General features: G+C 43.5%; 1 protein-coding gene across 1 annotated transcript; it reads right to left on the bottom strand.

Moving 5' to 3' along the window:
• Window positions 1-2,128: 2,128 nt before the first annotated feature.
• On the bottom strand, window positions 2,129-13,551 carry AURKA (aurora kinase A). Its single transcript, XM_043495476.1, is given in 11 exon segments — window positions 2,129-2,998; window positions 4,776-4,950; window positions 6,446-6,594; window positions 7,463-7,601; window positions 8,898-8,963; window positions 8,965-9,031; window positions 9,034-9,086; window positions 10,090-10,144; window positions 10,757-11,045; window positions 12,764-12,822; window positions 13,524-13,551. Coding segments are annotated over 11 exon segments (1,269 nt in total). The 5' UTR covers window positions 13,549-13,551; the 3' UTR covers window positions 2,129-2,806.
• Window positions 13,552-13,733: the final 182 nt, after the last annotated feature.

Raw genomic sequence — 13,733 nt, 5'->3', positions numbered from 1 at the left:
TATGCATTGCAATTCCATAACCAAGTCATTCTCATATATATACACACAGCTGCAAAAATGGCAGTACTCCAAAACACCAAAGGAATGTACAGTGGCAAATTATTGCATGTGAAGCAACAGCACTTAAGTAGAGTTGCATCATTGCATCTTGTAAAAGTGAAGACTGACAGTGAGGTGTGGACTAGTGATTGCAGATCCCCACTGGAATTGAACACAGGGTCCAGTGTATACTGACAGCAGGATCAAATCCTGTGGCAACACTTTTTTTCCCCCAATTTTCCTCTAATACTCTATTTCCATTTTGCCCCATCACATGCAATTTACTCCTGGGTGAATTCTGCACCATGGCAATACAGAATTTTGCAGAAATTAAAAGTGTGCAAAATTTCCTTTCCCCCACAGAAATTGGCTGCAGTAGTGGTAGCTACTACTGGAGCTGGCAGAGCCCAGCTTGCACATGGAAGACACTGCTGGGAGGGAGAAAGACAGAGGGTTTGTGGCAGCTACTGTTCCCTGAGAAGGAGACAGAAGAGTGCAGGAAACTACACAAGCCTGGGACCCACCATCAGGCTGTTTCTCCTCTTGGCTCTGAGGGGGCCATAGCTGGGCTCAGGAAGGTAAGAGGGTGGGTATGTGGGCTGGGGCAAGTATAGGCAAGTCCCAGCAGAACACTTAAACAAGATCCCTAATTCATAATGAATTCCCCAGGCTCCCTACTGGCTCTTCTGTATGTACTGACACATTAAAACTAGACTGTCTTGCCAACATGAGGTAAGAATACACTTTTATTCCTGTCAGTGGATGCAGTCTGAGACGCTTCACAGGAGAGATAACTGCAAGCTCAATAACTGCAAGCTCAAATATTAATTTTTAATAGGTAGCAGCTTTAAAACAAATAAAAGGAAATTCTTCTTTACTCGGTTCACAGTCAAGCTGTGGAACTCTGTGCCTGAGGAGGTTGTGAAGGCTACAACTATAACAGGGTTTAAAAGAGAACTGGATAAATTCATGGAGGTTAATTATTATTAACCATTATTAATGGCTATTAGCCAGGATGGGTAAGGAATAGTGTCCTTAGCCTGTTTGTCAGAGGGTGGAGATGGATGGCAGGAGAGAAATCAGTTGATCATTACCTGTTAGATTCACTCTCCCTCTGGGATGCCTAGCATTGGCCGCTGTTGGTAGACAGGATGCTGGGCTGGATGGACTTTTGGTCTGACCCAGTTTGGCCTCATATGTTCTTATTAGCCCCCTTCTTAACCACAGAAGTCATTCAGGTGCCTCAGTGCTCACCTTTACATGTGGAAGTCTTGTTTACTGTATCCACAGTAGTAGGAAAAGCTCAAAGTGCTTCAGCCCACTACCTTAATTAATTCAATACAGAAACTTTAGACCAACATAACCATGGACCCATAAACAGGCTGCTGCTAGAACCTCTTTCCACACCAGGTTTAAGATTTCCCTTACAGCATGACTACACCCAAAGGAAAATGAACACAAGTTTATTAGATTCTAGATTAAAGGATACCAAACTTTGTGGAGTTGGACGTTTCAGCCCTAACCACCTTCCTTGTATTCACATTTTTAAACCCTGCCATTTTAGGCTGACATTCTTTCATTGTTGTTCCTTATGCTGGTTAAGGCAGGGGTTTTAGTAACTTGTGTTTAAAACACAGGTGGGTCCTTAATCTGTGTAGGGGCCTGTTTACCCAAATCATTTAAATTGATGTGGACAGTTATAGTATAAAGGGTTACTTTAACTAGTACAAATGCTTCCATGGTAATTAGAGGAAGCTAGTTTTGCATTAAAAGAATTCTCATTAGCCTATTCCCACACCTCATTCTTTACCTCAAAACTGGATTTACAGCAGTTCTACTCATTAATTTAGCAAATCTTTGTGCTGAACAAAGATTTGAAGTGATTGCTGATGACCCTCCATGAAACTGTACAATAAAATCATCAGGCTCTACAAAATATACTAACATCTTTAAGATCAGGCTCTTACGTTTCATAGAATAGGAAATGTCTACATTAATTTTGATACATTTGGTATATTTTTCTAGTTTAAGAACACTGATGTCTAATAAGTCCAGCAGTATGTGCAGCAAAGTAAACATTACTACCCTATCAGAATGTAACAAGTCTTTATTTAATGAATTTCAAGTGCCTCACCCCTCAAGACAACAGCAGACCAAAGAGTACACAGAAGCAAGAAATGCACACAATTATTAGGACACATTTATGAAGAGGCACATTCATCTTTTTCCACTCGGCTTCAGATCACTGCACATTTGTGATAACCTTAGCAGCCCAATAAGTTAGAATGCAGGTAAGGCAAGGATTTATTATTGCACTATTTGACCATGACAGATATCCAGAACCACAACCGTCTCTTGCTATGAAGAAATAGGAGCCAAAAATTAAGACTGATCACATTATAGGGCCCTTGGCAATAACACAACATTTAGCTTTGCCTCATCTCAATGTATGTGACCCATATGCAAATTGGACTTCAAGTACGTTGGCTAATATTCTATCAACTTCTTTAAGTACACTTCTTGTCAAACTGCTCTCAAAATATATAAAACACATTTTCTCCATTACAATAAGAGAGTTTAAAATGGTGAACAGTTCACACAACTGAATCATTCCCCACTCCCCCAGTCTGTTTTCATTAGCAGGTCTTTTATTAAAGTCTCATTGCAAGCAACCTTTTCTGGCTGCATTAAAGTAGTCATGGTTACAGGGCTCTCCTTTTGTTTATAGTTCATTTGAGATTGTTTATAGCATGAAACGGACACCTTGCTAAGATGGCGTTCTGTTACTGGTAGCAACCTCACTCTTCCGGCTGCTTGGTTGTTTTGTAGAGTTTGTGGTAATCCATGGGTGTGCAAGCACATCTTTCAGTGGCAGCCTCTGGTATGGATTATGCTTCAGGAGCTTTACAATTAAGTCCTTAGCTCCCTCTGTTACAAAAGGAGGAAATCTGAATTCCACCTAAAAACAAGCAATAAGTTACTATTCTAGTGGTAAATAATATAGAACTAACATTTTCAGGTGTTAGGAATTGTTTGTAGTTGTACAGGGAGTAAAGCAGAGAATACTGGGATGCAGATGGAGCCAAAGGAAAGTTTAAAAGAGCATCATCAGTCAGCCCATACACGAGATCCGACTGACTTTTTTCCCCCAGCATCATCACATTTCAACTATACAGAAGCAAACCAGGTTACTCCTGAGAGAATTTTGCACCAAAAAAATTTAAAAATTCTGTGCACAATATTTTAAAATTCTGCAAATGTTGAGTCAAAATAACACTACATAATCACATCAGTTTCAATTATTTTGGTAATTTATTTCAAAATACCTGTCAGCAAGTATGTCTGTAACAGAGACACCGTTTTCCCAGGAGTAGAGAGTTAAAGAAACCACTATGACTACCCAGTTCCTGTTTCTTTCCCCCATCCCACAGCCAGACACCCACACCTCTCCCCATCTGAGCCCTGCCAGGACCACCCCACCCCAGCCCAGATACCCACACCTCCTCCTCACCAAATCCCAGCCCCCACACCCACCCTTACACCCCAGAGCCCAGCTGTGGCCTCCCAGCCCAGAAACTCCCCCACCCCTCAGAGCCCAGGGATCCGGCAGGAGAAACAGCCTGATGGTGGGACCCAGGCTTGTGAGGAGTTTCTTGGACACCACTGTCTCCTTCCCTCAGGGCACATGGGGAACTGCAGCTGAAGGGAGCCCTCAAACTCACTCTCCCTCCCCCCAGCAGTGTCTTCTATGCACAAGTTGGGCTCTTTTGGGTCCAGCAGCACCACAGCCAATTTCTGTGGGGGAAAGGAAATTCTGCACGCACATTAATTTCTGCAAAATTCTGCATTGCGCAGTAGCTCAGAATTCCCCCAGGAGTAAAACCAGGAATCCCCAAAATGTGGTACATGTAGCACTGGAGGTACACAAGCTTCATGTTCCATCCATTCACTTCACAATGATTTTTAAGAAGGTGGTATGTGAACCAATTCAGTGCGAGACAATGAGCTAGAAATTTTGTTGTCCTCATGATTACTAAAGCAACCTTTCATATGTGAAGCAAGTAAAAGCCTTCGTGCAGCCTGAAACACTGATCAAATTACAAATTCAACACAACGCTTCAATGAAACTAGAGTAACTAAATACCAATGGCACCTTAAATGCCAGAATTCAACTATTCAATTGCTCATCATTTCTAGTAGCTGAAATGGAAAAACGATAAGAGAAGCCTCTGGAGGAGAGAAATGGGAATTACTATAGGGAAAAGAGAGGGGAAGTCCTGGCATGGGAGAAGACAGACAATCAAAGGGCAGAAAGTAGTGGTCCTAAAGGTAACTATTTTCCCTCAGAGGGATGATGAATGTAGCAAGTGTATTGAACAAAAAGTTACAGGTAACTGAATGTTATTTACTACACTGATTTTTATGCACATCTCCCACTGACAGTAAAAGTTTTGCTGTGGCTTGTACATTAATTTACACTGGATTACAGCTCATATTAAGAAAAGAATCCAGCCTTCGCTAAAGATTGATTTAGATAAAAATCAGGGTAATTCCTGATGGATCACAGCTGCTAGGCTGCTCTTTGATTAGCCATGGGAAACCATAGGAAATAGGGGGCCCATTTTCCTTCCTGCAAGTAGTTGAGAAAAAAAAATTTCAGTTTTATCACTCATTATCTATTTAATATCACTGAATAGGTGACTTGGAGGAAGAAGTGAAAATGACCCAATACTTGCCTTTGAAATACTTCTGTAAGTTTCCTGGTATGTCTCTGCCTCAAAAGGAGGTTTCCCTACTAGAAATTCATAGCACAGAACCCCCAGGCTCCAGAGATCCACCTTTTCATCATGTGTTCTCCCTTCAATCATTTCAGGGGGCAAGTAGTCAAGTGTACCACAAAGAGTTGTCCTCCTAAAACACATACAAATGGTTTCATACAGAAACTGTACTTTGGTCTTGATGCAGCAGTATTCTCCATTTCAAAGTTACTTTGCTAGTACCAGCTTCCACCCAGAAATTCTAGTTTCTCATATAAACTTGATAGTTAAGTATAGAAGTCGAATATTAACTTTTAGACACCATCTTGAGGGCAACATCTGTACTGATAACTTGGTGTGTTCAGTTACACAAGGAAGTGCATAAGTACACATAGTAGTTGATGCTCTCTTTACTCCAAAGAGCTCACTTCAAGTGTCACACATTGGACAATGACAGAGGGGGCAGGTCTGTACTCTTGAACAGTGGTTCTCAACCAGGAGCCCCCTGGGGGGGCCGCAAGCAGGTTGCAGGGGGCCACCAAGTAGGGCCATTGTTAAGACTTGCTGGGGCTCAGGGCCAGTGTTCCCTCTAATTTTTTTCCAACCATGTGCTGAATGAATTTTGTTACATTCACCAATAGGGAGGTGATGTGTCACACATCTCCTCCATATTGGTGCACATAAAATTCATGAGTCGGGGTGGGGCCAAGGGATTCAGACTGTTGGAGGGGGCTCAGGGCAGGAGTGCGAATGGAGTGAGGACTCCAGCTGGGAGTGTGGACTCTGGGATGGAGATAGGCGCCTGTCCTCCAGCCGCGGCAGGTCCAGGACAGGCTGGATTGGGGCGCCTGTCCCCCAGCAACAGCAGGTTTAGGGCTGGGCTGGGGTACCGGTCCCCCAGCCGCAGCAAGTCTGGGGTGCTGCGCTGCGGCGGGTCTGGGGCTTGGGGAGAGGCATCTCTCTCCGCCGCAGCCCTGAGCACCTGTGTAGTGCTTAATAGGCAGCTGCGCAGCTTAGAGGGAACTTTGCTCAGGGCAGAAAGCCAAAGCCCCACCGCATGGAACTGAAGCCAGGGGCCATGAGTCTCGCCACCCGAAGCTGAAGCCTGAACAATGTAGCTTTGCAGGTGGCCCCTGTGGCATGGGGCCCCAGACGATTGCCCTATTTACTACCCCCATCACCGGCCGTGGCTTTTATATGCAGAAAACCAGTTATTGTGGCACAAGTGGGCCGTGGGATTTTTACAGAAAGTTGGAGGGACTCAAAGAAAAAGGCTGAGAATCCCTGCTCTTGAGAATTAACAATGGAAATCCTACCGTTTTCCCCAGAGGCATGCAAGGCTCCAAATACACTAAAACAGTGCTTTCTTGCTACACTCTGCACCAACACATTGAAGGGGATTGGGATGAAGGTAGGACAGAGACCTGTAAATAAACTGGGCAAACCAACCAGTTTTGGGGTTCTCATGACAGCATGCATATTTCTAGGCAAATTGCAGTTGTGTGATTCAGTCTCTGTGCATCAGCCTTCCTCAATTAGTGCTGTGACAGTGGTGTACGTTCTTTAATACATACTAAGATTTTATTTAGAGCCATGAAGCTTTGTGCTGCATCAAGAGATGATAGAGTACGTAGCTTCTCAGTTCTTACCTAGATGACGGAGCATGCACAGACCATCCAAAGTCAGCAATCTTCAGCTCTCCGTTTGAACCAAGCAGCAAGTTTTCTGGCTTGATGTCTCTATGAATAACTCTCTTTGAATGACAGTACGATAGAGCATCTGCCAATTCTGTCATATACTGTAAAGAGTGATCCCATGAGACAGTATATGTTAAAGACATAGTAACCTCCTTAGCTTAACTGTTAGAGAACTTGGTGTCTAGACATCCATTGTGAAATTGGTAGTGTCGTCAGTTTCAGCCCAATAAAGTCTCTCAACACTTTATAAGTTATTTCACCTTTTAAGCCCCTTTGACTATTTAGTGCTATGCTCTACAGCAGTGGTTCTCAACTAGGGGTGCAGGGCCCACTGGAGGGGGAGCGAGCAGGTTTCAGGGGATCCACCAAGCAAGGCTGGCATTGGACTTGCTGTGGCCCAGGGCAGAAAGCCGAAGCCCCACCACATGGGGCTGAAGCCTGGGGTTCCAAGCCCTGCCACCCAGGGCTGAAGCTGAAGTCTGAGCAACTTAGCTTCACAAGGCCCCCGTGGTGATGGGCCCCAAGCAACTGCCCTGCTTGCTGCCCCTTAATGCTGGCCCTGCCTTTTATATGCAAGGAAACAGTTGTTGTGGCACAGGTGGGTCCTAGAGTTTTTATAACAGGTTGGGGGCTCAGAAAGAAAAAGGTTGAGAACCCCTGCTCTACAGCACCTTCCCCTTCGCTATACTTATTGAAATGTCTAGGACCTTAAAGTGGCAGCCAACCATGAACTGTCATGATGCACATAGTAACTAACTTTCTAGACTATTCCTAAATATCTAGTTTCAAAACTAAAGATTAAAAAAAATCAGTTCTGCTCTTAGTTACCAAATGCATTAATTTCAGTGGAGATGCACTCATGTGCCTAATGTCAGATTTTGGTGTAAAGGTCTCACTTTATGCTTCAGATATTAACTGCATTTTCAAAATGTTGGTGGATGATAAAAAAACAACTATAGAGACACTTACAGTAGCGGTTCTCTGCTCATCAAACTTGGTTAGCTTCTGCAACTCTTTGTAGACTTCTCCACGAGGTGCATATTCTAGAATTAGGTAGACTCTTGTGGCATCATGGAAGTAGCCATATAGCCTGAGAATATTGGGATGCCTGCAAAAAAAATGTGAATATTTTTCTACCAGAAAACATCTCTACACAGACAAACAAAACATTGATTTTTATTTTGGGGGGGGGGGGGGGTCACCTATATAGATGTTATGTAGTTATTAGCACCTAGTTTGAGTTTCATGCATTGGAGGAGCTAGACTGCTAGCTAACATTTTATGGAGTTATCACTCCCTAAAATTTACACCAGTGACAAAGCACATATCAACTTTAGTATAGAAAGGCGATTTTGATTGATTTTATTTTAAAGACACTTTTTTTAAGTCTGCTAGCCATTGCATTCAAGAAATTTCTTGAGTGTAGTTCTGTAGCATTTCACCTCAGAGTGCTTCTGTTTGGCAAGCCTGATGTATAACTTAGGTTTCAGAGTAGCAGCCGTGTTAGTCTGTATCCGCAAAAAGAACAGGAGTACTTGTGGCACCTCAGAGACTAACAAATTTATTTGAGCATAAACTTTCGTGGGCTACAGCCCACTTCACTGGATGCATACAGTGGAAAATACAGGATGATTTTATATGTCTATCTCAGTGCCTTTAGGCTAGTAAGTAAAGTTCTGGAGCTGCTAGAGCTTAGAGTGCATATTTTTAGCTTCCTTTCCTTTTTCCTCAATTGAGCAAAGATTGTTTAAGCTCCCGTCCGCCCCCTCCCCCCCCGTGTTTATATAGCTTTTCAGAGACACCTTGTCTGTGCACCTCACTAGCAGTGCTACATTGGTGCAGCTACGCCACTGTAAGCCCTGTGGTGTAGCCATAGACTGAGGGATGCTAAATATTTCCCCCCCACTACAGAATGTAGAAGACTAGAAAGTTTAAGGAACATTTAAAGGAATTGTACAGACTTGTGCCATCTAAAACAAAACACTGAGTGGGAGAAATCCCCTTATATAATATTTGCTGGGGGGTTAATAAGGCCAATTCCTTTGTTTCCTACTGTGTTGCATAAGGGTCAGGATAAAATACAGAGACATGCAATTGACTTGCTGCTTTGAGAGGTTGCTGTGGCAAAGCATAAAAACCTGCCCTGTAGATTCATATTGCAAGCTCCGCACCTTAGTTAGATATCAAGAAAATGCTTGGCACCGTACAAAAACTAGAGAGCCTGCCCTAATATCATACAAGTGACACAGGAGACTGGTTTGCCCAGGCCATCCTGAAAGAGTAACTTTCACAAGATATTCCTACCCTCCTCCTTTAATTGAGGGTCAAGAGATACAATGGAGTCCAACTGTCTCTCCTGTTCTCTGGAAGCATATCTAAAAAAAGTAGTTTTAGATAAATTTACCTAAGATGAGACTGTATTTCTACTTCTCTCCGCAGCTGATGTTCTACTCCTGCTTTCTCAGCTGTGTTTTAAACACACCTTCAGCGCTAGGATAAATTTACTTTGCTTTTCACGAGCCAGATACACATTTCCAACTTTCCTTTTCCCAGAGGACGGCCAATTTCGAAGTCATCAAGACACCACTGCCTTCTATGAGAAAGTTAAACAGTTTTAAGTTGCTAGAAGCCACACCAGGGACTAGAATTTCTTGATACATTGAGGTAACGTCCCAGAATAACTGCACTGAAGTCAAATGAGTTACTCCACATTTATACCAAACTAACCAAGATCAAAATCTGGCCCCAAGTATTCCCCCCTCCTAGGGCCAGTCACCCAAGAAATGAAAACCTATCTTTTGGAAAAGGAACGCAACATGTAAGGGTCAGTTCTCTTTTCAGACTTCTGGATCCAAATCTTCAGTTGTGCAGGGAATTTTGCACATGGCCAGGTTGAATGTGCCAAGATAAAAGCATGCCTGGACACACGTGCCCAATTTGTGCACACAAATCAAGGTGTGCACATATTAGTGGTTTGGATACATCAGAGTGCATGCACCTAATTTAGTGCGCATGCTTTTGTGAGCCAAGCCATAACAACTCTGTCTTGCACATGCTATTAATACATTTTCCTCCTATGTTCATGTATATGTGCAGAAGATTTGAGAGTCTGGAAAGAGGCATTTTTCATTTAGTTTCAAAATATAAATTTTGTCCAGCTTCATGGGAAAAAAAAAACAAACAACAGTAAGTGGAGGTTTTTCATACAAGAAAGAAAATAAAAACAAAAACAAGAACTTCATTCAGAACAGCTTCTTAAATAAAAAGCATATAGTTCTTTTTTTGGGCTAAAGAGTATGCAGATTTTTCTTTTTTAAACAAGCGATGAAAGCCTTTGCTTTTGAAGGTTATCAGGTCATGAAACAGATTAAAGATTTCCTAGAACTTCATGAAAGTATCTCATATTCATAGCTCCAAAATATTTTGTGGTATTTACAAATGCAGAGACAGCATTCCTGATAATGAATGGGCTCAAAAACAATAGTTGTGGTTAAGTCACAAAATATTTTGCATCCAAATTGCTACATTATTTAGTCCTAAATACAAAGAGACCCTGGCCCCAACGGACATCAATGGCAGCATACCCCTGGACTTACTTTTTAGTTTCTTCATTTTTCTGGACAGATGTCACTTCTGCTTCAAGGCTTTTTGCTGCACATAAAGAGAATTGAACACTTCGTAACTATAGTTCATAAACACCACTGTCTGCTTCCAAAATGATTTTTCTCAATCTGATTCCCAAGTTTTGCATACAAGCCAGGCTCGGACTCCAGGGACAGCCTGAACCTATTTAGTTTCTCCTACTGCAACCATTACCATGGTATCTGAATGTCAGTGACCACTATATTAGTCTCATATGAATAAGCTACTAATCTGGCCTATAAAAAAGCAAGCAGCATCACACTAGCTAGTAAATCACAACTACGAGGGATTTTTTTAATCCAGGAAAACTCTGTACAAGTCTGAACTACCCTTCTAACTTGTCTTCCCATTAGTAAAGCATTCTCTTGTGGATTGTAAAGTATTTTGGGCAGGGATTGTCTTTTTGTTCTATGCTTGCACAGCACCGTACCCAGCCGAGTCCTGGTCCATAATTAGGACTCATAGGTGCTCCGATAATAAAAATAATAGAAAAGAATTATGGTTCAAGGTGAAACTAGACAAGTCTCATACGCATGCAGAAAGAATACATGCCAATTTAGTTAATATGCTGAAGTTGACTGCAGATTATTGAAAATGAAACATTTATTTAGTTATATTTACCAGATAGTGAGGCCTGTGGAGGTTCCTCATTGTTTTTACTTGGAGCCTGAGGCCTAGAAATTGGTTGAGCTAGAAAAGTTGGTCGAGGCTGCTGCATCAGCTGGTTTTGAGACTGTTTCTGGTTTGACAGCACAGATTTTTGAGCCTGTGACTGTACAGGAACTCGCTGAGCCAAATTTGAAGGACACAAAATACGCTGTGCTTGGACTCCACCTCCAGGTACCCGATTCTGAGGATGCTGCTGATGCACAGGGAGCCGTTTTGGACCATCCCCAATGGTGGGTAGAGTCTAAAAAACCCAACACATTTAATTACAGTAGAGGCAAGTACAACATACTAGAAGTTCTGCTTTTCCTGTAGTTTATTCCTTGGTCCTGTCCATTTATTATTACAAGCAGACAAGTGTTTTTTCGTACCTGTGTATGAGCTAATTAGCTCCATTACTCTCAATTAATATACCCATTAAGAGTTAAAAAAAGTAAAATCAGACAGAAAGGATGATATCATAAAATCATAGAAATGTCAAGACTGATAGGAATGTTGATAGGTCAGCTAGTCCAGTCCCTTGCACCGAGGCAGGACTAAGGCCTGGTCTACACTAGAATTAGGTCGACATAAGGCAGCTCACGTCAACCTAACTCTGTAAGCATCTACACTAAAAGGTAGCTTCCACTGATGTAAGTTGCCCACTACATCGACTTAATAACTCCACCTCCATAAGAGGCGTAGCGCTTAGGTTGATGAAGTTAGGTCGACACAGTGTCCATGTAGACACAGCATTACTTACATCGCCGAGGGGCCCAGCTGTCAGTGTGCCATAATGCGCCACGCAATTAAGTTGGTGGAAAGTACTCCTGGTGAGGACATGCCCTGCGGACAGGAGGACTATAATGTGGACATGAAACACTGCTTTAATTACTGCAATGGCTGTACATTGATTTAACTTGAGTTGACTTAATTTCATACTGTAGACATGCCCTAGGTATTATCTAGATCGCCCTGACAGGTATTCTTGTTCTTAAAAACCTGACAGAGAATCTACAACCTCCCTAAGCAATTTGTTCCAGTGTTTAACTATTCTTACAGTTAGGAAGTTTTTTTCTAATATCTAACCTAAATCTCCCTTGCTTCAATTTAAGTCCATTACTTCTTGTCCTGTTCTCAGGGGATAAGAAGAAGAATTTATCACCCTCCTCATTCTAACTAATTTTCTAATTTTACACACTTGAAGACTCAGATCTGCCTCTCTTCTCTAGACTAAACAGGTCCAATTTTTTCAATCTTGCCTCATAGGTCTATTTTCTATACCTTTAATCATTTTTGTTGCTCTCCACTGGACTTTCTCCAATTTGTCCACATCTTTCCCAAAGTATAATGCCCAGAACTGAGCACAATACTCCAGCTGAGGCCTCATCAATGCTGAATGGAGTGGAAGAATTACTTCTTGTGTCTTCGCAAAAAGAAAAGGAGTACTTGTGGCACCTTAGAGACTAACAAATTTATTAGAGCATAAGCTTTCGTGAGCTACATCACGAAAGCTTATGCTCTAATAAATTTGTTAGTCTCTAAGGTGCCACAAGTACTCCTTTTCTTTTTGCGAATACAGACTAACACGGCTGCTACTCTGAAACCTGTTCTTGTGTCTTGCTTGCAACATTCCTATCAATACATCCCAGCATGATGATCAGTCTTAGATATTTAAAGACCCATATCACAAGAAATGGCTGCCACCCCACAAGAAAACAACGTTTTAACACTAACAATATGCAGAAGCAGCCTGTAGAAGTTGTATTTCAGGTGGCCAAGTCTCCACAGCGGTGAGCTACTGAGAGTAGCTTGGAGAATATTCCCTGTGCCTTCACGAAAAAAAAGCAGAACCTATTTGATGAAGAGTCGGCGATAATTATCACAGATAATTTGTGGAGTGAACAAATAGAGGCTTATAGTACTCGCATGATCAAGCCAAGTAAAATGCATTTGCCTAGTAAGTGTGCAAGACCACTCTACCTTGATGCTGTGACCAGGGAGCCCACTGTGGTTCTCTTTACCATTTTTCTCCATGTTGCCTAAATAGAGAACATTTAATTACAGATATGTCTCACGCAGGGACATTATTAACTAGAAATATCTTCTATACAGCGTACCCGTCTCCTCATCACCCCTTGAGCGTCTTCCTCACATCCCCAACCCTCACACTCTGCTTTCTTCAACCACGCCCTACACCCCGCTGCAGTTTTCATACCTTCAATTCCCCTCCCCAAGGGGGGCCCCACACCACCCATAGATGTAGTCTTCCCACTCCCACAGCTGGTCCTGCACAATCTCCTCCCACTCCCGTCAGGATCGTAATGGTTCCTACTGGCCAGAAAAACCCGAGTCTAGGAACCCGGTATCCTTTACAGTTCTCCCTCGGTACGATCCCCTGGCACTGTAACCGACACACATCATACCCCTCAAATCCAGCTCCCCCTGCAGTCCTCTCCCCATTACAACGCTTCACCTCCATACGGCTCCCGCTCACAAACGCGACGGCACAGGTCTCATACTCCCCCGCCTGCTGCACCCCGCCCCCCGCACGCGGTCCCCACCGGCTCCCGAGGGAGCCCTCCCACGCGGTCCCCACCCGTGAAGCCCCCCCTCCTGCTGCAGCTCCCCACGCCCCGTTCCCACGAGACTCTCTGCGCCTCACAGCCCCGCGCTCCCCTCACCGTCCCCACCCCGCTGGCCCCGACCGCCCGTTTGAATTCAAACCGCCCTCCCAGGCTACCCTTTAAACCGCCGCCGCTCTCCATCCCGAGCCCCGCCTCTGCCCCCCGCCCCCAGCGTTGCCGGGACACAGAAAGCTGCGACCCGCTGCGCGATCCCACTTCCAGACGCTCACTTGTTGACGGGGGGCTCCGGACTCTCGCAGCCTGTAACTGACGCACGTCTCCCCCCCCCCCCCTTCCGCCACACACCGTAGTAGGGGCAAACGACA

The sequence above is a fragment of the Dermochelys coriacea genome, chromosome 13 (assembly GCF_009764565.3).
Source record: "Dermochelys coriacea isolate rDerCor1 chromosome 13, rDerCor1.pri.v4, whole genome shotgun sequence".
Taxonomy (NCBI): domain Eukaryota; kingdom Metazoa; phylum Chordata; order Testudines; family Dermochelyidae; genus Dermochelys; species Dermochelys coriacea.
Note: the sequence above shows the minus strand (reverse complement) of the source record. Positions and strands in the feature narration are given on the sequence as shown.